Raw genomic sequence first — 24378 nt, 5'->3', positions numbered from 1 at the left:
GGAAAACATAAAAAATATCAATTCCACCAGTATTTTTTTGTTTTTTTTACTAATTTACCTTAAAAGATAAAATAACCATGCAGTTTGTTGCAGGTATAGGGGTCAAATATGTGTATGTTTATTACTTTTTGGGAACAATATCATTTTTATTGCTTTTTTTGTGACTTTTTTTCCTAACCTTTATTTAACAATTAATTTTATTTTAAACACCCATTAAGGAATTTTAACAAATTTATTTTTAACCGTAATGTAATGTTTTACTGTTGTATGATATTACATTACTGCCTTCCCGTTTAAATGGACTTGCAGCATGCTAGAGCTTATCTTTGTTAGGCCCCTGTCTGCCTAAGTATCATCGCTGTCCCTGACAAACAGAATGCCGAGGCAGCCAATGCTGTTCAAAGAGCCCCTTCCTTTGACAGGACTGCGATCACCAGTCTCGTGTTGCTTTCATACAGCTGTTTGAAGTATACATTGAAAATAAACACGGCTCTCAGAGCTACAAAAAAGTACGGATAACATTTTTAAAAAAATAGAAAGCAAACCATACTGTTTCAGCTCCCAGCGTCTGTAAACCAGTGTACGTTCTGTCCAACTAAAATAGAAAAAAACAAAAATGGATGCTAGGAATTAAAAACGTTTAGTATGTACAGTGGAATAACAAGATTTATTATGTTTACATACACTCACTAATTATACCATTTCATTTCTGAGTGTCACAATGCAATACTAGAGATGGTCATAGTTCTTCCTCTGAATCTATAGCAACGCCCCCCACCCCCGCAAAATAGTACACTTCAAACATTTACACCACACGTAGACCTAAGTGTAGTGTGAATGGAGCCTAAAAAATATTCTGATTACATAGAATTTTCAAACTTAAGTACCTTCAGGTTATGAATGATATCAATCCGCTTATTTTGGCTGTCTTGAAAATGTATCTGGACTCTTACAGGAAATTCACCCCAGCCTCTGCGTCTTAAGTGGAAAGGAGGTTCCCTAAAGACAAAAAGGTTTTACGGACTAGTCATGTATAAATACAAGTGAACAATGTGAGCATAAAAGCAAGTAAGAAGGCTGCCTGAATTTTCTGCCGATTTAGAAAAAAGAGCATTACGAAAAATGTACGCCGATATTAAACGGGTTGTCCGCTGAAGGACATTGATTACTTATCCGCAGGATAGGTTATAAATGTCTGATCGCTAGGGGGCCAACCAATCACTAGAACGGAGTTTCCAAGCCCCTCTTTCTCATCACTGCAGGACCACAGTGAGGAGGAGTTTGAATGGAGCCGTGGTCAGACAAAACCAACAAAAACAGCCGAGAGCTGTTTCCGTGAGCTCCATAGACATTGAATGAAGCGTCAAAGTAGGGGTGTCCAAGTATCAATGTATGTATTTATTACATGAATTAGATGCCTTTACATGTAGGAATATTTCAAATATATAGCACAAAAGCCACACGGAAATCAAATTGCCTGTGTCGGCTGCGCCATTGTCAAAATACTGGCTGCCTCATATAGATTATTGGACTTGGAGGGCAAAAATGAGAAACAGGTATATAGTATGTAATTGCTGGGTATACGATTTATTAACATATATAGTTTACCAAAATGTAATCTATACTGTAGCTGAAACTATTTTCTCATTTGCCCATATTGTGTATATTCCACTTAATTTTGGAGCTAGACATTTTACAGGGTTTGACAAGACTAAGGATAGGGCATTGATGTTTCATCAGTGGGGATCTGACCCCCAGTACCCCTGCCCGATCAGCGGTATGAAGAGGCACCCTCATATTTATTGTTTACACAGGCCCAGCCCCATATGTAGGACTGCGTATGTGTCTGGTACGGTGCTGGAACGCAGTGATCGGCAGTGGAAATTTCAATACAAGTTGATTCGAAGAACTCACCGGACCTCCACAAGGTCATTAGGCTTGTAACTTGGGTGCAGAAAGAACCAGACTTTTTTCACAAAATGGTCAATGCTTGGTTCCTTTCTAGACCCCCTCACGTAAATCATCCACTTGTGAGTAGACTGATCATTTTCCTCTCGTTTGTCTGGAGGAATGTACCTTAAAATAAAGTAAAGAATTAAGATAATGCAGTAGAATATATAGGTACATTTGCATTATACAGTTAGTTTACACTTTTCTCAGATTTTATTTTGCAAAGTAGATCAAATTAAACATGACTATTTCAACATTCTATGCAAGTAAAAATGCAACTTCAGAAATCCGTATCACATACAGTACATGTAACCAGTACAACCAGAAAAAAACAACATCTCTGAACCACAGAGCCAACATAAAAAACAACAATGATCATGAGATTTGGACAATAAAAAAATTGGAACATCCTTTTCTTTTACAACAAACTTTACAGGTAATCTGTCAGCAGTTTTGAGGCCTCAAAACTGCTGAGAGGGCGATAAAGGGGAGGAAATTGTAAACATACATTTTGTCTCGGTGCCCTGGTGTTGCGAATGGAAGTGCCACGAAGGCAGGCACTTCCTGAACTGCACGCTGCCAGCCCCATCCCTCTTCGTGACGACTCTAGTGATCTCCTGATTGACGGTTCTAGTGCACAATCAGTGCAGAATGTGGCACTTGCGGCCATTCAACTTGCATAACCAAGATAAAAGGTAAGTTTACAATGCCCTCCCCCTCCCCTATATTAACTTTTAGCAGTAATGGGGCCACAAAACTGATGACCGATTCCTTCTAGTGGAAATGTATCATCAGCTGATCATTGCGGCTCCAGAGTTAAAACCTCAGCAATCCGTTCAGGAGAAGCTGTGGGAGACGAACACTCCTCCTGCAGTGGCCGGCGCAGGAGAAATGAGGTACTACCCGGCACCCATTCAAATGTGCTGCTTAATCCTCCACAGAAGCAGCTGATCGTTGCAGCGGCTCTCTGCTCTGGCTAATAGAGTTGGGGGACCCTTACCCCTCTACAACATCCATATTCCCCAATGGAGTACATGGACAGGGGTTGTCCTAATATGAAGTAACCCTAGGGATATGGAACATGTTGAATAAACCAGTAGGCATACATAAATAGAATTCATATTCTAATTTAAATAATGAAAACATACTTGGAGACATTTCCCACTACAATAGTTTTCTTCACAAAACGTCGAGATGTGTCTTCAGATCCTGCAAACCCAATTGTTTTGCTGATCATATTTTCTGTTGTGGCAGAATCCTACAGAAATATGAAATTATTTTAGTTAATGGCAATGTGATTAGACTGTCCTGAAATGCAGGATCACAAAATTCTGAAGTTTTTCTAAAAAAAAAAACAAGGTACCAATTAAACTCAATCTTTCTAAATAAGAGTTCCTTCTCTTCAACTTAAATTGCAACACCAGCGTTCTATCAGTGTGAACCACCACCATTATTCCTAGACCAGTCTTCGGCATTCTAATATATGAAGATCTACCTCTCCTTTAATTCCTACACTATTTCACTTAGCTCATATCAGCTTCATTCATGCCAACATCATTTCTAACCAAGACAATTAGAACACCTGAAAAATTAATTTACCCATAGCAAAGCTGGTTCCTTTTTAATTCAATAAACGTAGCGGTTAGATTAATCTTTCCATCTAACATTTACACTATTTAATCTGACGTTTATGAATCACTGCACATTGCTGCCTATTTGATCCAGAATACAAAGTTCTGCTGTGCCCTCACAAATGCCACTCATAGTTCTGCACCATCTCGGTCTACTATTCCACCCATGCCATTGTTCTGCTAATGACCTATGTCTATTTTCTTCCTTCATAGAAACCTTGCACTCACATCTCCAGTCTGGAATACTCTACCTCGGTAAGCTAGATAAACCTCTCAGGGCCCACACACAATAGATCAACGTCAGCGGATCCTGCCAACAACCTAATGCTTATGAGGGCTACTCGATGGCATATGTCAGGGGAATGAGTATAGGGCATGTTGTATTTCAACATGTCTGATCGCTTGTTCTGCCAAGAGATAAGCCCTTGTTAGAAGTGCCTGGCTTTGGCTTCTCTCCCTCTACCCATTCAAAAGATGTGCCTAAGGAGAGCTCGGGGTAAGTCGGCAGGCGTTTGGCTGACAGCTACCTTATGTGTATGGCCAACCTAACACTTTGTAAAGCACATTTATATACTGGCGTTCACCATACTTACTAAATATTGTATAACGACCCTGCGGACATTTATACCTTTTTTCTTACAACCTCAATGTTAAACTAGTATCCTACTGCACCATTATGGCTTCCTTTATTCCTTATGTACAAAAGAAGTACTTCTTGCCAGGTCTCGCAGACACAGCCCCTTCTCCTAGTATCTTTTTGTTTGTATAAATTATTTGCTTGCACTTTTGTGTCCTCTGACTGCTGCATAGTATAATAAAACTGCATGAAGAATAATAGTATTGATGACCATTCATCGGAGTCTTACTGTTCAATTTAAAGTGTACCTGTACTTTAATAAAACTTTTGAGAGGTCAGTGACATGACCGAAGTTTTGATCAGTAGGGGTCTAAACATTGAGAAGCGGCAGAAGAATTTAGGGGAGTGCTGAGCCGCTTTGTCTCTGATCGGCTCTGCTTGGCTTTCCTTGGAAAGCCGAGTGAGTGGTGTACCGACTCATAGACTTTCTATTGCGCCCGTACAATACTTGCTTGGCTCTAATCGGAAGGACAAGCAAAGTCGATCAGAAACTAAGCAGCTCAGGGTTCACCTGAGCGCTTCTGCAGCTTCGTTTTAGTGACTGGAGGGAGTCTCAGGACTCGCACCCCCACCGATCAAAACTTCTGACATGTCACTATGAGATGTCAAAAGTTTCATGAAAGTTTAGTTACCCTTTAACAGCACACAGTCTTCATAATAATTTCACAATGTTTCTATATGAAAACAATACTTTTATAAAAGGTTTCTAACCGTCTATGTTTAGTCATCAAGAACAGCAGCCTGATTTCTCTAACAATTACATATTTACACTACATTTAGAATTATTTTGGTTACAGTACTTTATAAAATATACCTTTCCAAGCTTGCCATCTGCTGGCGGAGTCCCTTTGTGAATTGCTTTGGTAACAACCTGGCTGTCTTTATCCAACTCACTATGAGTGCAGACAGAGTCCGTTTCTGAATTATTGGCTGAGGGGGTTTCTGAGCGGTGGTTTGCAGGAGAAGAAGCCCGAGAGGGGGATTCCAAAAATTTCTTTATAGATGGATGGTTCAAAATTGTAGGCTCACAAGCGGACGTTCCCTAGGTTAAACGAGTAACAGATTGGTAATTAAAGCGTAATTCTGCTTTCAATATTACAGAGTTTAAATCCTACATAAACAGTAGCATAAACAGGAGGAATTCAGAAAACAAAAAATTAACTGAACAAATACAATTCATCGTTCCTGTCTTACTGTTTCTATTTTATTATTGTATGTTATTTTATCTTGTTTCTTCATTTACAAAACACTGCTGGTTGTCCTTGGAAACAGACAGTGGTTTATCTTCACCCCACTGTCACAGATGTTATCGATCAGCTTGGCTTTTATTGTGTAACTGTGAGCTGAGCCCCCACAATGCACTGCTCCTGTTTATCAGCAGACATGAACGGAATAGAAGACATGATTAACTCTAAACCAGTGCAAGGGAAATAAAGTACTTACAGAACTACTACATTTCATGTAAATTTCAACTATAGAATATTTATATTTATTGTAAATTGTGGTCCAAGAGTAGAGATTTCCTGTTGTGGGAAACGATATGTCATGGAGATAACAATTAGTTCATGGCAGAATCAACACTAAGGTTGTATTCACACATGGGAGTTTCACCACATTTTTGTCACCTCAGTGAAAGGTAGCGGACGACCATAGTAGGTAAATACAGGTAAATCCCTTATTGACCACCAATACACCTTTTCATGGCAGTCACTAAGGGGCCTTAGGCTAGGCCACATGCCTTTTCACAACAGCCTATCAAAGTCCTGCCTCGGAGTTCCTTGCAGGCTGGAGCGGGTGCTTGATTGTCTGATGACAGCCGGGCTCCTGCGCTAATAGTAGCAATCAAAGTTTCCTTCTATTGCAGCCATTTAACCCCTTAAATGTTGCGGTCAATAACGACCACTGCATTTAAGTGGTCTACAGAGGGAGGGGGCTCCATCTGTCACCCATCGGCGGACCGCAAATGCGATCACGGGCCTCCGATGGGGTGCCATGTCAGCCCTGGCTATATGCCTATTATGGCACATACACGGTGAACGGTGTAAATTTAAAATGCATAGAACAATGGCGGAATTGCTGTTTTTTTTGTATTCCCTCTCAAAAAAGTTTATTTAAAAATGATATTTACTCTAAAATGGTGCAAACTAATACAACTAATGCGGACTGAAAAATAAAACAAGTTATAGCCCTTTGAATGCGACGATAGAAAAACAAATTCACGTAGGCCTAAAATAGGCTGGTCACTAAGGGGTTAAGAATATGATAAACATGCAGAATAGTGTGAGAATAATATTCAGGAGGTATATAAAGAAATGATTACCTCTTGCACTTTGCTGAGCCCTGCGGACGCAAAGTAATTGGCCACAAGGTATGCACGGAGTTTATCCATCATACGTCTCGCTTCAGTCAAACGCTGTGGATTAATGTTTGATCCAAGAGAATAAAGATTAAATGTCATCACATCATTAACCCATGCAGATTAATAAAGATGCCATAGAAATAAGCTCATTCTAATATCTCATGTTGTTCCGGAGCTTATTTATACAGCGCAGCACAGATAAAGTGGTATTGTCAGTTTCCCCTTGAGAAGGAGCAGAATATTACAGATTATACAGTAGCTCACACTATAAAGACGGTAATCTATCATTTTAAATAAACCATTTAAACAATGGCACAAATAGATAATTATAGGCTAGGGTTTTTTTACATTCTTATTTTTTAGTGAAGTCTTCTCTTTTAAAAGGGTAATTTTCAGGTGAGAATCCCTGACCATATGCTTTATTAGGGCCTATGGATGTTAGAGTGACATCCCTCACTCCTGACCCTACTTAATGAGCCGGAACAGAGAGCTCCTATGTATGAGTGACTAACTCTAGAGTACACGACGTGTCCATGCATTACATTGACGGACATGAGTTGGAACCAGGCACGAATTCCTTAGCAATAACAGGTGATCACCAGGGGTTAGTAAAGTGGGACCTGCAGCGATCAGCGGATCACTGGGCTGGCTTCTATTTTAAAAAAAGGATTGTTCCTCGCTTATATTTTACCTTTCAGTGATTCAGCATTTCTCTATTCTTTACAAAAATCATGGAGTTCCTGATTCAAGAGCAACCGGATAAGCTAGTACTGTCTCACATCAACGGATCTACTCCACAGAAATGTAGCATTAGCAAATCTCCCAGTCTGCACTGTGTCCAGTTATTTCGCTGTTTAAAAGGACAACCCATTTCCATATGCCGTATTAAACATATAGATGTCATGGGGGGTCCCCTGCTTGGGTCTCCCTCTTTTACCCATAGTGGAGTTTTGTATACAACATACCTGATCTATGATTTCTATCTCATGCTCCTTGTTCTTCAACTCAAGAGCAAACTGTTCTTTAACAATGGACTCTATCTTTGAGATGGCAGCATCCCGAGCTAGAAAGGAAAATTATAGGAATAATAAATTAGTCCATTTACGATTTGAAAAAAACAAACATTTTGATGTGTCTAGAGTCACACAACAAGTCTTAACGGTAAAGTCAAGCAATAAAAACACTGAAAGGACGTGTTATCTAAACCACTGAATTATCCTTAGATACGTATTTGAAAACATGTACAAATACATTATAGCATTTCTTTAAAAAAAAAATTGATCCCATTAGTAACAGTGTAGATCCAAATGTAAAGCGTAGCGACTAGGAGAAATTCAAATAGCTTATAACTGCCCTGTGAAGTAGACAACGCTGGCCATTACCTTAGTCACGCTCATAGTGGATTCAGAATATGAGCATCATATTATGGCCTTAACGGAATTGATTTCCCTCACGTTATTAGTTGAAAATATCCATTAAATGGGTTCTCATGAAAATGATGCCCTATTAGGGCACAAGGATGTAATAGAGGGTGGGTCATTCACTCAGGACCTCTCTCTATGACCCAGAATGGAGATCCAAAGTGTGAGTGTGGTTCCCGCTCTTTGGCAGACTCGAGCCATCTATATATTACATGGACAACCGTTCATATGAATGGCTGCCATGTAATACAACCCCAGTAAATTAGCTATTTTCTTGGTAGGAAGAGGAGGTGGTTGATTGTCAACTGGAGCCGTTGCAATTAGCTGATCATTGTGCCAGCTCCCAAAAAAAAGGGTTGACTGTGGTGAGAACACTCCTTTAATGAAAAACCCCTCAAGCAGCTATTTGTTCGTCTTCCCGTCACATTCAACAATATTGTGAAACTCTGACTTTAGCGCTAGGGACTAATGGCTATCTTCTCCTGTGTCATGATGGGAGGTGGAGGAAGAGAACCAACCCTTCTGTTCTATAGTAACACCACCAAATCTCCACAAGAGCGTGGATATTCTGCATGGTCACCTGTTGGCTGCAATGACTATCGCAGAATTTTCCCTTTAATAACATGTTAAGGCGGAAATATGGTAGAAATAAAAAAAATAATAATAATTGCATTTGCCTGCACATTGAAATTAATTTAGCAGATCCCAGCATTTTCCAAACCCTGAAAGCGCCTTGCCACGGGACCAATTTTCTCCTTAGGCTTGAAAGTATGATTTGGTACCCGAGTCACGAGAGCAACAGAGCAGCAAATGAGCCTGAATTTCCTATACAGACATCGTGCTTTTGGCAATTTATGACTCGTGGCAGATTAATTGGAAAATTTCTGCGATGTAGAATTTCCATGTATTAGTAAATCAAAAGTTAGAACCAACTTTCAATTATGACTTTTATCTACTTAGAGATATTGGCATTTTCTGTTTTGTTGTGGCAGCCATTTTAGAAACAGTAACAGGAAGTACAGCCATATCGATTTTCACCTTTGAATTGCCTTGTTGGTAAATGGTTGCTGTTATTACTTGAATGGAGTCACATAAATAACAGTATACCATCAGTTTCTAAGAAACTCATTCAAAAGGGGACAGTCAATATAGCTGAACTTCCTGTAGTCACTTATTTAAAAATGGCCGCCACAAAAACTGAAAAAGAATGTCATTGAAAGTAAATAAAACATAACTACCACATTTTGACTCTCGCTCAGAATTCCGATTTTCTAATACATGGCCAATATTTCATTTTAGGTGGAAATCGTCTATTTATTTATTTTTAACGCAGACGCAAAGGAAGCTGGCATTAACCTGTTCAGCGTCTTAGACCACTAGGGATGTTGGTGTTAACCCCTTTAGTAGCCCAGACCACCCAGGTTGATACCATTATCCACTGGATAGGTAAAAAATGCTAGCGGCCTAGTGGTCACCTCTTTCCGTGAGCCCCATAGACTTTGAATAGAGCGGCATGCGTATTCCCGGCCTCCGCTCCATTCAAACTCCTCCTAACCGACGTCTTGCGACACAGCAGTCGGACCCCCACCAATCTAGCATTTTTCACCTGTTCAGTGGATTACACCTTTAATGTCTGTGATTTCACGTCACCGTTTTCAAGAAAGAGAGGGCTCCAGAGTGATTTCTGTTGCTGAAAATCTGACAACATTCTAAGCAGACTGCTGTTGATTTGAATGGCCCTTTGCTAAGGATATTGTGTCAGATTTTAAAGCGTGGTTCTGTTCACACCTGCATTCAGCGCTCCGCTTGGTGGTTCCATCAAGGTTTACATCACTTTTAACCGCAAGAATATCGCAACATGCAGAGATAGGTCAATGATAGGTCATAGAGAAAATTAAGTGACGTATAAGACGTTTCGCGCCTCCTGGGACTTGCTCACTGTCGCAATTAGAATAGTAGTTGGCGAATATAGCGCTGGTGGTAGCAGTAGAATAGTGGAAGGTGCATATAGCACTAGGAGAATAGTGGAGGATGCATATAGCGCTGGTGGTAAAAGTAGGAGAATAGTGGAAGGTGCATATAGCGCTGGTGGTAGCAGTAGGAGAATAGTGGAAGGTGCATATAGCGCTGGTGGTAGCAGTAGGAGAATAGTGGAAGGTGCATATAGCGCTGGTGGTAGCAGTAGGAAAATAGTGGAAGGTGCATATAGCGCTGGTGGTAGCAGTAGGAGAATAGTGGAAGGTGCATATAGCGCTGGTGGTAGCAGTAGGAAAATAGTGGAAGGTGCATATAGCGCTGGTGGTAGCAGTAGAATAGTGGAAGGTGCATATAGCGCTGGTTGCAGCAGTAGGGGAATAGTGGAAGGTGCATATAGCGCTGGTGGTAGCAGTAGGGGAATAGTGGAAGGTGCATATAGCGCTGGTGGTAGCAGTAGGAGAATAGTGGAAGGTGCATATAGCGCTGGTGGTAGCAGTAGGAAAATAGTGGAAGGTGCATATAGCGCTGGTGGTAGCAGTGGGAGAATAGTGGAAGGTGCATATAGCGCTGGTGGTAGCAGTGGGAGAATAGTGGAAGGTGCATATAGCGCTGGTGGTAGCAGTAGGAGAATAGTGGAAGGTGCATAGAGCACTGGTGGTAGCAGTAGGAGAATAGTGGAAGGTGCATATAGCGCTGGTTGCAGCAGTAGGGGAATAGTGGAAGGTGCATATAGCGCTGGTGGTAGCAGTAGGGGAATAGTGGAAGGTGCATATAGCGCTGGTGGTAGCAGTAGGGGAATAGTGGAAGGTGCATATAGCGCTGGTGGTAGCAGTAGGAGAATAGTGTAAGGTGCATATAGCGCTGGTGGTAGCAGTAGGAGAATAGTGGAAGGTGCATATAGTGCTGGTGGTAGAAGTAGGAGAATAGTGGAAGGTGCATATAGTGCTGGTGGTAGCAGTAGGAGAATGGTGGAAGGTGCATATAGCGCTGGTGGTAGCAGTAGGAGAATGGTGGAAGGTGCATATAGCGCTGGTGGTAGCAGTAGGAGAATAGTGGAAGGTGCATATAGTGCTGGTGGTAGCAGTAGGAGAATGGTGGAAGGTGCATATAGCGCTGCTGGTAGCAGTAGGAGAATGGTGGAAGGCGCATATAGCGCTGGTGGTAGCAGTGGGAGAATAGTGGAAGGTGCATATAGCGCTGGTGGTAGCAGTGGGAGAATAGTGGAAGGTGCATATAGCGCTGGTGGTAGCAGTAGGAGAATAGTGGAAGGTGCATAGAGCACTGGTGGTAGCAGTAGGAGAATAGTGGAAGGTGCATATAGCGCTGGTGGTAGCAGTAGGAGAATAGTGGAAGGTGCATATAGCGCTGGTGGTAGCAGTAGGAGAATAGTGGAAGGTGCATATAGCGCTGGTTGCAGCAGAAGGAGAATAGTGGAAGGTGCATATAGCGCTGGTTGCAGCAGTAGGGGAATAGTGGAAGGTGCATATAGCGCTGGTGGTAGCAGTAGGGGAATAGTGGAAGGTGCATATAGCGCTGGTGGTAGCAGTAGGGGAATAGTGGAAGGTGCATATAGCGCTGGTGGTAGCAGTAGGAGAATAGTGGAAGGTGCATATAGCGCTGGTGGTAGCAGTAGGAAAATAGTGGAAGGTGCATATAGCGCTGGTGGTAGCAGAGGGAGAATAGTGGAAGGTGCATATAGCTCTGGTGGTAGCAGTAGGAGAATAGTGGAAGGTGCATATAGCTCTGGTGGTAGCAGTAGGAGAATAGTGGAAGGTGCATATAGCGCTGGTGGTAATAGTGGAAGGTGCATATAGCTCTGGTGGTAGCAGTAGAATAGTGGAAGGTGCATATAGCGCTGGTGGTAGCAGTAGGAGAATAGTGGAAGGTGCATATAGCGCTGGTGGTAGCAGTAGGAGAATAGTGGAAGGTGCATATAGCTCTGGTGGTATCAGTAGGAGAATAGTGGAAGGTGCATATAGCGCTGGTGGTAGCAGTAGGAGATTAGTGGAAGGTGCATATAGCTCTGGTGGTAGCAGTAGAATAGTGGATGGTGCATATAGCGCTGGCGGTAGCAGTAGGAGAATAGTGGAAGGTGCATAGAGCACTGGTGGTAGCAGTAGGTGAATAGTGGAAGGTGCATATAGCTCTGGTGGTAGCAGTAGAATAGTGGAAGGTGCATATAGCGCTGGTGGTAGCAGTAGGAGAATAGTGGAAGGTGCATATAGCGCTGGTGGTAGCAGTAGGAGAATAGTGGAAGGTGCATATAGCTCTGGTGGTATCAGTAGGAGAATAGTGGAAGGTGCATATAGCGCTGGTGGTAGCAGTAGAATAGTGGAAGGTGCATATAGCGCTGGTGGTAGCAGTAGGAGAATAGTGGAAGGTGCATATAGCACGGGTGGTAGCAGTAGAATAGTGGAAGGTGCATATAGCGCTGGTGGTAGCAGTAGGAGAATAGTGGAAGGTGCATATAGCGCTGGTGGTAGCAGTAGGAGAATAGTGGAGGATGCATATAGCGCTGGTGGTAAAAGTAGGAGAATAGTGGAAGGTGCATATAGCGCTGGTGGTAGCAGTAGGAGAATAGTGGAAGGTGCATATAGCGCTGGTGGTAGCAGTAGGAGAATAGTGGACGGTGCATATAGCGCTGGTGGTAGCTGTAGAATAGTGGAAGGTGCATATAGCGCTGGTGGTAGCAGTAGGAGAATAGTGGAAGGTGCATATAGTGCTGGTGGTAGCAGTAGGAGAATGGTGGAAGGTGCATATAGCGCTGGTGGTAGCAGTGGGAGAATAGTGGAAGGTGCATATAGCGCTGGTGGTAGCAGTGGGAGAATAGTGGAAGGTGCATATAGCGCTGGTGGTAGCAGTAGGAGAATAGTGGAAGGTGCATAGAGGACTGGTGGTAGAAGTAGGAGAATAGTGGAAGGTGCATATAGCGCTGGTGGTAGCTGTAGGAGAATAGTGGAAGGTGCATAGAGCACTGGTGGTAGCAGTAGGAGAATAGTGGAAGGTGCATATAGCGCTGGTTGCAGCAGTAGGGGAATAGTGGAAGGTGCATATAGCGCTGGTGGTAGCAGTAGGGGAATAGTGGAAGGTGCATATAGCGCTGGTGGTAGCAGTAGGGGAATAGTGGAAGGTGCATATAGCGCTGGTGGTAGCAGTAGGAGAATAGTGTAAGGTGCATATAGCGCTGGTGGTAGCAGTGGGAGAATAGTGGAAGGTGCATATAGCTCTGGTGGTAGCAGTAGGAGAATAGTGTAAGGTGCATATAGCTCTGGTGGTAGCAGTAGGAGAATAGTGGAAGGTGCATATAGCGCTGGTGGTAATAGTGGAAGGTGCATATAGCTCTGGTGGTAGCAGTAGAACAGTGGAAGGTGCATATAGCGCTGGTGGTAGCAGTGGGAGAATAGTGGAAGGTGCATATAGCTCTGGTGGTAGCAGTAGGAGAATAGTGGAAGGTGCATATAGCTCTGGTGGTAGCAGTAGGAGAATAGTGGAAGGTGCATATAGCGCTGGTGGTAGCAGTAGGAGAATAGTGGAAGGTGCATAGAGCACTGGTGGTAGCAGTAGGTGAATAGTGGAAGGTGCATATAGCTCTGTTGGTAGCAGTAGAATAGTGGAAGGTGCATATAGCGCTGGTGGTAGCAGTAGGAGAATAGTGGAAGGTGCATATAGCGCTGGTGGTAGCAGTAGGAGAATAGTGGAAGGTGCATATAGCTCTGGTGGTATCAGTAGGAGAATAGTGGAAGGTGCATATTGCGCTGGTGGTAGCAGTAGGAGAATAGTGGAAGGTGCATAGAGCACTGGTGGTAGAAGTAGGAGAATAGTGGAAGGTGCATAGAGCACTGGTGGTAGCAGTAGGTAAATAGTGGAAGGTGCATATAGCACGGGTGGTAGCAGTAGGCGAATAGTGGAAGGTGCATATAGCGCTGGTGGTAGCAGTAGGAGAATAGTGGAAGGTGCATAGAGCACTGGTGGTAGCAGTAGGTGAATAGTGGAAGGTGCATATAGCGCTGGTGGCAGCAGTAGGAGAATAGTGGAAGGTGCATAGAGCACTGGTGGTAGCAGTAGGAGAATAGTGGAAGGTGCATAGAGCACTGGTGGTAGCAGTAGGAGAATAGTGGAAGGTGCATATAGTGCTGGTGGTAGAAGTAGGAGAATAGTGGAAGGTGCATATAGTGCTGGTGGTAGCAGTAGGAGAATGGTGGAAGGTGCATATAGCGCTGGTGGTAGCAGTAGGAGAATAGTGGAAGGTGCATATAGTGCTGGTGGTAGAAGTAGGAGAATAGTGGAAGGTGCATATAGCGCTGGTGGTAGCAGTAGGAGAATGGTGGAAGGTGCATATAGCGCTGGTGGTAGCAGTGGGAGAATAGTGGAAGGTGCATATAGCGCTGGTGGTAGCAGTGGGAGAATAGTGGAAGGTGCATATAGCGCTGGTGGTAGCAGTGGGAGAATAGTGGAAGGTGCATATAGCGCTGGTGGTAGCAGTAGGAGAATAGTGGAAGGTGCATATAGCGCTGGTGGTAGCAGTAGGAGAATAGTGGAAGGTGCATAGAGCGCTGGTGGTAGCAGTAGGAGAATAGTGGAAGGTGCATATAGCGCTGGTGGTAGCAGTAGGAGAATAGTGGAAGGTGCATATAGCGCTGGTGGTAGCAGTAGGAGAATAGTGGAAGGTGCATATAGCGCTGGTTGCAGCAGAAGGAGAATAGTGGAAGGTGCATATAGCGCTGGTTGCAGCAGTAGGGGAATAGTGGAAGGTGCATATAGCGCTGGTGGTAGCAGTAGGAAAATAGTGGAAGGTGCATATAGCGCTGGTGGTAGCAGTGGGAGAATAGTGGAAGGTGCATATAGCGCTGGTGGTAGCAGTGGGAGAATAGTGGAAGGTGCATATAGCGCTGGTGGTAGCAGTAGGAGAATAGTGGAAGGTGCATAGAGCACTGGTGGTAGCAGTAGGGGAATAGTGGAAGGTGCATATAGCGCTGGTGGTAGCAGTAGGAGAATAGTGGAAGGTGCATATAGCGCTGGTGGTAGCAGTAGGAAAATAGTGGAAGGTGCATATAGCGCTGGTGGTAGCAGTGGGAGAATAGTGGAAGGTGCATATAGCGCTGGTGGCAGCAGTGGGAGAATAGTGGAAGGTGCATATAGCGCTGGTGGTAGCAGTAGGAGAATAGTGGAAGGTGCATAGAGCACTGGTGGTAGAAGTAGGAGAATAGTGGAAGGTGCATATAGCGCTGGTGGTAGCTGTAGGAGAATAGTGGAAGGTGCATAGAGCACTGGTGGTAGCAGTAGGAGAATAGTGGAAGGTGCATATAGCGCTGGTTGCAGCAGTAGGGGAATAGTGGAAGGTGCATATAGCTCTGGTGGTAGCAGTAGGGGAATAGTGGAAGGTGCATATAGCGCTGGTGGTAGCAGTAGGGGAATAGTGGAAGGTGCATATAGCGCTGGTGGTAGCAGTAGGAGAATAGTGTAAGGTGCATATAGCGCTGGTGGTAGAAGTGGGAGAATAGTGGAAGGTGCATATAGCTCTGGTGGTAGCAGTAGGAGAATAGTGTAAGGTGCATATAGCTCTGGTGGTAGCAGTAGGAGAATAGTGGAAGGTGCATATAGCGCTGGTGGTAATAGTGGAAGGTGCATATAGCTCTGGTGGTAGCAGTAGAACAGTGGAAGGTGCATATAGCGCTGGTGGTAGCAGTGGGAGAATAGTGGAAGGTGCATATAGCTCTGGTGGTAGCAGTAGGAGAATAGTGGAAGGTGCATATAGCTCTGGTGGTAGCAGTAGGAGAATAGTGGAAGGTGCATATAGCGCTGGTGGTAGCAGTAGGAGAATAGTGGAAGGTGCATAGAGCACTGGTGGTAGCAGTAGGTGAATAGTGGAAGGTGCATATAGCTCTGTTGGTAGCAGTAGAATAGTGGAAGGTGCATATAGCGCTGGTGGTAGCAGTAGGAGAATAGTGGAAGGTGCATATAGCGCTGGTGGTAGCAGTAGGAGAATAGTGGAAGGTGCATATAGCTCTGGTGGTATCAGTAGGAGAATAGTGGAAGGTGCATATTGCGCTGGTGGTATCAGTAGGAGAATAGTGGAAGGTGCATAGAGCACTGGTGGTAGAAGTAGGAGAATAGTGGAAGGTGCATAGAGCACTGGTGGTAGCAGTAGGTAAATAGTGGAAGGTGCATATAGCACGGGTGGTAGCAGTAGGCGAATAGTGGAAGGTGCATATAGCGCTGGTGGTAGCAGTAGGAGAATAGTGGAAGGTGCATAGAGCACTGGTGGTAGCAGTAGGTGAATAGTGGAAGGTGCATATAGCGCTGGTGGCAGCAGTAGGAGAATAGTGGAAGGTGCATAGAGCACTGGTGGTAGCAGTAGGAGAATAGTGGAAGGTGCATAGAGCACTGGTGGTAGCAGTAGGAGAATAGTGGAAGGTGCATATAGTGCTGGTGGTAGAAGTAGGAGAATAGTGGAAGGTGCATATAGTGCTGGTGGTAGCAGTAGGAGAATGGTGGAAGGTGCATATAGCGCTGGTGGTAGCAGTAGGAGAATAGTGGAAGGTGCATATAGTGCTGGTGGTAGAAGTAGGAGAATAGTGGAAGGTGCATATAGCGCTGGTGGTAGCAGTAGGAGAATGGTGGAAGGTGCATATAGCGCTGGTGGTAGCAGTGGGAGAATAGTGGAAGGTGCATATAGCGCTGGTGGTAGCAGTGGGAGAATAGTGGAAGGTGCATATAGCGCTGGTGGTAGCAGTGGGAGAATAGTGGAAGGTGCATATAGCGCTGGTGGTAGCAGTAGGAGAATAGTGGAAGGTGCATAGAGCACTGGTGGTAGCAGTAGGAGAATAGTGGAAGGTGCATATAGCGCTGGTGGTAGCAGTAGGAGAATAGTGGAAGGTGCATATAGCGCTGGTGGTAGCAGTAGGAGAATAGTGGAAGGTGCATATAGCGCTGGTTGCAGCAGAAGGAGAATAGTGGAAGGTGCATATAGCGCTGGTTGCAGCAGTAGGGGAATAGTGGAAGGTGCATATAGCGCTGGTGGTAGCAGTAGGGGAATAGTGGAAGGTGCATATAGCGCTGGTGGTAGCAGTAGGGGAATAGTGGAAGGTGCATATAGCGCTGGTGGTAGCAGTAGGAGAATAGTGGAAGGTGCATATAGCGCTGGTGGTAGCAGTAGGAAAATAGTGGAAGGTGCATATAGCGCTGGTGGTAGCAGTGGGAGAATAGTGGAAGGTGCATATAGCTCTGGTGGTAGCAGTAGGAGAATAGTGGAAGGTGCATATAGCTCTGGTGGTAGCAGTAGGAGAATAGTGGAAGGTGCATATAGCGCTGGTGGTAATAGTGGAAGGTGCATATAGCTCTGGTGGTAGCAGTAGAATAGTGGAAGGTGCATATAGCGCTGGTGGTAGCAGTAGGAGAATAGTGGAAGGTGCATATAGCGCTGGTGGTAGCAGTAGGAGAATAGTGGAAGGTGCATATAGCTCTGGTGGTATCAGTAGGAGAATAGTGGAAGGTGCATATAGCGCTGGTGGTAGCAATAGGAGATTAGTGGAAGGTGCATATAGCTCTGGTGGTAGCAGTAGAATAGTGGATGGTGCATATAGCGCTGGTGGTAGCAGTAGGAGAATAGTGGAAGGTGCATAGAGCACTGGTGGTAGCAGTAGGTGAATAGTGGAAGGTGCATATAGCTCTGGTGGTAGCAGTAGAATAGTGGAAGGTGCATATAGCGCTGGTGGTAGCAGTAGGAGAATAGTGGAAGGTGCATATAGCGCTGGTGGTAGCAGTAGGAGAATAGTGGAAGGTGCATATAGCTCTGGTGGTATCAGTAGGAGAATAGTGGAAGGTGCATATAGCGCTGGTGGTAGCAGTAGGAGAATAGTGGAAGGTGCATATAGCACGGGTGGTAGCAGTAGAATAGTGGAAGGTGCATATAGCGCTGGTGGTAGCAGTAGGAGAATAGTGGAAGGTGCATATAGCGCTGGTGGTAGCAGTAGGAGAATAGTGGAGGATGCATATAGCGCTGGTGGTAAAAGTAGGAGAATAGTGGAAGGTGCATATAGCGCTGGTGGTAGCAGTAGGAGAATAGTGGAAGGTGCATATAGCGCTGGTGGTAGCAGTAGGAGAATAGTGGACGGTGCATATAGCGCTGGTGGTAGCTGCAGAATAGTGGAAGGTGCATATAGCGCTGGTGATAGCAGTAGGAGAATAGTGGAAGGTGCATATAGTGCTGGTGGTAGCAGTAGGAGAATGGTGGAAGGTGCATATAGCGCTGGTGGTAGCAGTGGGAGAATAGTGGAAGGTGCATATAGCGCTGGTGGTAGCAGTGGGAGAATAGTGGAAGGTGCATATAGCGCTGGTGGTAGCAGTAGGAGAATAGTGGAAGGTGCATAGAGCACTGGTGGTAGCAGTAGGAGAATAGTGGAAGGTGCATATAGCGCTGGTGGTAGCTGTAGGAGAATAGTGGAAGGTGCATATAGCGCTGGTGGTAGCAGTAGAATAGTGGAAGGTGCATATAGCGCTGGTTGCAGCAGTAGGGGAATAGTGGAAGGTGCATATAGCGCTGGTGGTAGCAGTAGGGGAATAGTGGAAGGTGCATATAGCGCTGGTGGTAGCAGTAGGGGAATAGTGGAAGGTGCATATAGCGCTGGTGGTAGCAGTAGGAGAATAGTGTAAGGTGCATATAGCGCTGGTGGTAGCAGTGGGAGAATAGTGGAAGGTGCATATAGCTCTGGTGGTAGCAGTAGGAGAATAGTGTAAGGTGCATATAGCTCTGGTGGTAGCAGTAGGAGAATAGTGAAAGGTGCATATAGCGCTGGTGGTAATAGTGGAAGGTGCATATAGCTCTGGTGGTAGCAGTAGAATAGTGGAAGGTGCATATAGCGCTGGTGGTAGCAGTAGGAGAATAGTGGAAGGTGCATATAGCGCTGGTGGTAGCAGTAGGAGAATAGTGGAAGGTGCATATAGCTCTGGTGGTAGCAGTAGGAGAATAGTGGAAGGTGCATATAGCTCTGGTGGTAGCAGTAGGAGAATAGTGGAAGGTGCATATAGCGCTGGTGGTAGCAGTAGGAGAATAGTGGAAGGTGCATAGAGCACTGGTGGTAGCAGTAGGCGAATAGTGGAAGGTGCATATAGCTCTGTTGGTAGCAGTAGAATAGTGGAAGGTGCATATAGCGCTGGTGGTAGCAGTAGGAGAATAGTGGAAGGTGCATATTGCGCTGGTGGTAGCAGTAGGAGAATAGTGGAAGGTGCATAGAGCACTGGTGGTAGAAGTAGGAGAATAGTGGAAGGTGCATAGAGCACTGGTGGTAGCAGTAGGTAAATAGTGGAAGGTGCATATAGCACGGGTGGTAGCAGTAGGAGAATAGTGGAAGGTGCATATAGCGCTGGTGGTAGCAGTAGGAGAATAGTGGAGGATGCATATAGCGCTGGTGGTAAAAGTAGGAGAATAGTGGAAGGTGCATATAGCGCTGGTGGTAGCAGTAGGAGAATAGTGGAAGGTGCATATAGCACGGGTGGTAGCAGTAGGAGAATAGTGGAAGGTGCATATAGCGCTGGTGGTAGCAGTAGGAGAATAGTGGAGGATGCATATAGCGCTGGTGGTAAAAGTAGGAGAATAGTGGAAGGTGCATATAGCGCTGGTGGTAGCAGTAGGAGAATAGTGGAAGGTGCATATAGCGCTGGTGGTAGCAGTAGGAGAATAGTGGACGGTGCATATAGCGCTGGTGGTAGCTGCAGAATAGTGGAAGGTGCATATAGCGCTGGTGATAGCAGTAGGAGAATAGTGGAAGGTGCATATAGTGCTGGTGGTAGCAGTAGGAGAATGGTGGAAGGTGCATATAGCGCTGGTGGTAGCAGTGGGAGAATAGTGGAAGGTGCATATAGCGCTGGTGGTAGCAGTGGGAGAATAGTGGAAGGTGCATATAGCGCTGGTGGTAGCAGTAGGAGAATAGTGGAAGGTGCATAGAGCACTGGTGGTAGCAGTAGGAGAATAGTGGAAGGTGCATATAGCGCTGGTGGTAGCTGTAGGAGAATAGTGGAAGGTGCATATAGCGCTGGTGGTAGCAGTAGAATAGTGGAAGGTGCATATAGCGCTGGTTGCAGCAGTAGGGGAATAGTGGAAGGTGCATATAGCGCTGGTGGTAGCAGTAGGGGAATAGTGGAAGGTGCATATAGCGCTGGTGGTAGCAGTAGGGGAATAGTGGAAGGTGCATATAGCGCTGGTGGTAGCAGTAGGAGAATAGTGTAAGGTGCATATAGCGCTGGTGGTAGCAGTGGGAGAATAGTGGAAGGTGCATATAGCTCTGGTGGTAGCAGTAGGAGAATAGTGTAAGGTGCATATAGCTCTGGTGGTAGCAGTAGGAGAATAGTGAAAGGTGCATATAGCGCTGGTGGTAATAGTGGAAGGTGCATATAGCTCTGGTGGTAGCAGTAGAATAGTGGAAGGTGCATATAGCGCTGGTGGTAGCAGTAGGAGAATAGTGGAAGGTGCATATAGCGCTGGTGGTAGCAGTAGGAGAATAGTGGAAGGTGCATATAGCTCTGGTGGTAGCAGTAGGAGAATAGTGGAAGGTGCATATAGCTCTGGTGGTAGCAGTAGGAGAATAGTGGAAGGTGCATATAGCGCTGGTGGTAGCAGTAGGAGAATAGTGGAAGGTGCATAGAGCACTGGTGGTAGCAGTAGGCGAATAGTGGAAGGTGCATATAGCTCTGTTGGTAGCAGTAGAATAGTGGAAGGTGCATATAGCGCTGGTGGTAGCAGTAGGAGAATAGTGGAAGGTGCATATAGCGCTGGTGGTAGCAGTAGGAGAATAGTGGAAGGTGCATATAGCGCTGGTGGTAGCAGTAGGAGAATAGTGGAAGGTGCATAGAGCACTGGTGGTAGAAGTAGGAGAATAGTGGAAGGTGCATAGAGCACTGGTGGTAGCAGTAGGTAAATAGTGGAAGGTGCATATAGCACGGGTGGTAGCAGTAGGCGAATAGTGGAAGGTGCATATAGCGCTGGTGGTAGCAGTAGGAGAATAGTGGAAGGTGCATAGAGCACTGGTGGTAGCAGTAGGTGAATAGTGGAAGGTGCATATAGCGCTGGTGGCAGCAGTAGGAGAATAGTGGAAGGTGCATAGAGCACTGGTGGTAGCAGTAGGAGAATAGTGGAAGGTGCATAGAGCACTGGTGGTAGCAGTAGGAGAATAGTGGAAGGTGCATAGAGCACTGGTGGTAGCAGTAGGTGAATAGTGGAAGGTGCATATAGCACGGGTGGTAGCAGTAGGAGAATAGTGGAAGGTGCATATAGCGCTGGTGGTAGCAGTAGAAGAATAGTGGAAGGTTCATAGAGCACTGGTGGTAGCAGTAGGTGAATAGTGGAAGGTGCATATAGCACGGGTGGTAGCAGTAGGAGAATAGTGGAAGGTGCATATAGCGCTGGTGGTAGCAGTGGGAGAATAGTGGAAGGTGCATATAGCACTGGTGGTAGCAGTAGGAGAATAGTGAAAGGTGCATAGAGCACTGGTGGTAGCAGTAGGTGAATAGTGGAAGGTGCATAGAGAACTGGTGGTAGCAGTAGGAGAATAGTGGAAGGTGCATAGAGCACTGGTGGTAGCAGTAGGTGAATAGTGGAAGGTGCATATAGTGCTGGTGGTAGCTGTAGAATAGTGGAAGGTGCATATAGCGCTGGTGGTAGCAGTAGAATAGTGGAAGGTGCATATAGCGCTGATGGTAGCAGTAGGTGAATAGTGGAAGGTGCATATAGCGCTGATGGTAGCAGTAGGTGAATAGTGGAAGGTGCATATAACGCTGGTGGTAGCAGTAGGTGAATAGTGGAAGGTGCATATAGCGCTGATGGTAGCAGTAGGTGAATAGTGGAAGGTGCATATAGCGCTGGTGGTAGCAGTAGGAGAATAGTGGAAGGTGCATAGAGCACTGGTGGTAGCAGTAGGTGAATAGTGGAAGGTGCATGTAGCGCTGGTGGTAGCAGTAGGAGAATAGTGGAAGGTGCATATAGCGCTGGTGGTAGCAGTAGGAGAATAGTGGAAGGTGCATATAGCACTGGTGGTAGCAGTAGGAGAATAGTGGAAGGTGCATATAGCGCTGGTGGTAGCTGTAGAATAGTGGAAGGTGCATATAGCGCTGGTGGTAGCAGTAGGTGAATAGTGGAAGGTGCATAGAGCACTGGTGGTAGCAGTAGGAGAATAGTGGAAGGTGCATATAGCGCTGGTGGTAGCTGTAGAATAGTGGAAGGTGCATATAGCGCTGGTGGTAGCTGTAGAATAGTGGAAGGTGCATATAGCGCTGGTGGTAGCAGTAGGGGAATAGTGCAAGGTGCATATAGCGCTGGTGGTAGCAGTAGGAGAATAGTGAAAGGTGCATAGAGCACTGGTGGTAGCAGTAGGTGAATAGTGGAAGGTGCATAGAGAACTGGTGGTAGCAGTAGGTGAATAGTGGAAGGTGCATGTAGCGCTGGTGGTAGCAGTAGGAGAATAGTGGAAGGTGCATATAGCGCTGATGGTAGCTGTAGAATAGTGGAAGGTGCATATAGCGCTGGTGGTAGCAGTAGGTGAATAGTGGAAGGTGCATAGAGCACTGGTGGTAGCAGTAAGAGAATAGTGGGCGGTGCATATAGCGCTGGTGGTAGCTGTAGAATAGTGGAAGGTGCATATAGCGCTGGTGGTAGCAGTAGGTGAATAGTGGAAGGTGCATAGAGCACTGGTGGTAGCAGTAGGAGAATAGTGGGCGGTGCATATAGCGCTGGTGGTAGCAGTAGGGGAATAGTGGAAGGTGCATATAGCGCTGGTGGTAGCAGTAGGTGAATAGTGGAAGGTGCATAGAGCACTGGTGGTAGCAGTAGGAGAATAGTGGGCGGTGCATATAGCGCTGGTGGTAGCTGTAGAATAGTGGAAGGTGCATATAGCGCTGGTGGTAGCACTGCCACAACCAGCACTATTTGCACCTTCCAATATTCTTCTACTATTCTAAAAGGACCGGGGAAGGGCGAACAGTCTTTTTCGTCACTAAAAATTTCTCTATAACGAGTCATTGATCTGTATATTCAGTATTGATAAAATTGAATAGCATCTACTTGAGAGTACGGAGTTATTGCTCGGATTTCCTAGATGACAGGAAGTAAAATAAATTATGTCACTCATTAAAATAATAAAAAGCGACACGTACCGGAGGTCTCAATTGCCTTGTGCCGCTTATTCTGAGGCATCACTGATATGTCTTCATAATCAGGATCCTTATCTTCCATGGTTCTTTTTATGCCGGACATATTGGTTCAAGTAAATGAACTGAATGTATAATAACACATAATAAACACATTAGCATATTGAGATATGGACATAACGTATAATGTAATTTTGGGGTCTCACATAATTCCTATAGAATACAACCATGATATAGATTTAGAATGAATTATAAGGCTTGTTACAATGGCTGTGAAAAGCCCAGTAATAAATCACATAATAATGCATTATTATTGACTACCAACTTTTGGTACCATGCAGTTATATGGCACCAGCCTGCTGTATTGTCTATGTGGCTTCTCAGTGTGGCCCTTTAAGGGTTAATCTGCAGCCCTGGTGCCGCTCACCCAGCATATAACGGGAAGGGCACAGGCGTGAGGGGGTGTATCACGTGACTGCAGCCTGCCGGGGTTTCTGCCGCAGCTTTGTGTTTACAGCGGTATCTTGGACGCTCGGTGTGCAGCCCTGGAGAAGATTGCCTATCTATTCGATCATCATAAGGCCCCTTATGGAGAGTACCACGTGGGTATAGACGATTGAAGTTGTGATGTAAATGAAAGAGACCAGGCGCAGGACTTTGACGTCATCGGTCGGAATATTCTTGCAGCCATATTTGTTAGTGGCGGATGTTGATGTGTTAGACACGTGAAGTTCGTTAGAATGTGGATATAGGTAGTGTCGCATTGAAATTGTTCATTTGGAGAACAAGCAGCAGCTGCCATTTGTGCCGTTTGCCAAATGCGGGGGACACATAAAAAGGGGAAACCTGTATTTCTGTAAGGGCTGTCCTACAAAACTGGGAGTCTGTCACACACTGACTGCTCCACAGGACAAATACTGATTGCCCAAACGATTTTTGAAAATTATTTCAGTCTTTACTGCCTCAATTCTCTGGTACGGTATTTAAAGAGGCTCTGTCACCAGATTCTCAAACCCCTATCTCCTATTGCATGTGATTGGCGCTGCAATGTAGATAACAGCAAAGTTTTTTTTGTTTTTTTTTAAATGATCATTTTTGCCCAGGTTATGAGCAATTTTATATTTATGCAAATGAGCTTTTCAATGGACAACTGGGCGTGTTTTCTCGTATTACCAACTGGGCGTGTATTGTGTTTTTACCAACTGGGCGTGTTTACTGGTTTTACCAACTGGGCGTTGTGAATAGAAGTGTATGACGCTGACAAAT

General features: G+C 45.1%; 1 protein-coding gene across 3 annotated transcripts in view; it reads right to left on the bottom strand.

Annotated features, from left to right (window-relative positions):
• YEATS2 (YEATS domain containing 2) overlaps positions 1-23727 on the bottom strand; it is a 77198-nt gene extending 53471 nt beyond the window's left edge. For 2 of the 3 annotated variants that reach the window (XM_075861304.1, XM_075861303.1), the window contains exons 1-9: positions 23540-23727; positions 23119-23237; positions 7543-7640; positions 6539-6631; positions 5033-5260; positions 3099-3208; positions 1915-2076; positions 888-999; positions 551-595 (exon numbers count right to left, since the gene is read on the bottom strand). In XM_075861304.1, the coding sequence (XP_075717419.1) occupies positions 551-595; positions 888-999; positions 1915-2076; positions 3099-3208; positions 5033-5260; positions 6539-6631; positions 7543-7640; positions 23119-23218 (948 nt within the window). In that variant the 5' untranslated portion in view covers positions 23219-23237; positions 23540-23727. The remainder of the gene's footprint in view (positions 1-550; positions 596-887; positions 1000-1914; positions 2077-3098; positions 3209-5032; positions 5261-6538; positions 6632-7542; positions 7641-23118; positions 23238-23539) is intronic. The other variant, XM_075861301.1, reaches the window with a different exon arrangement.
• Between the last annotated feature and the right edge of the window lie 651 nt (positions 23728-24378).

Source organism: Rhinoderma darwinii, chromosome 4 (assembly GCF_050947455.1).
Source record: "Rhinoderma darwinii isolate aRhiDar2 chromosome 4, aRhiDar2.hap1, whole genome shotgun sequence".
Lineage (NCBI taxonomy): Eukaryota > Metazoa > Chordata > Amphibia > Anura > Rhinodermatidae > Rhinoderma > Rhinoderma darwinii.
Note: the sequence above shows the minus strand (reverse complement) of the source record. Positions and strands in the feature narration are given on the sequence as shown.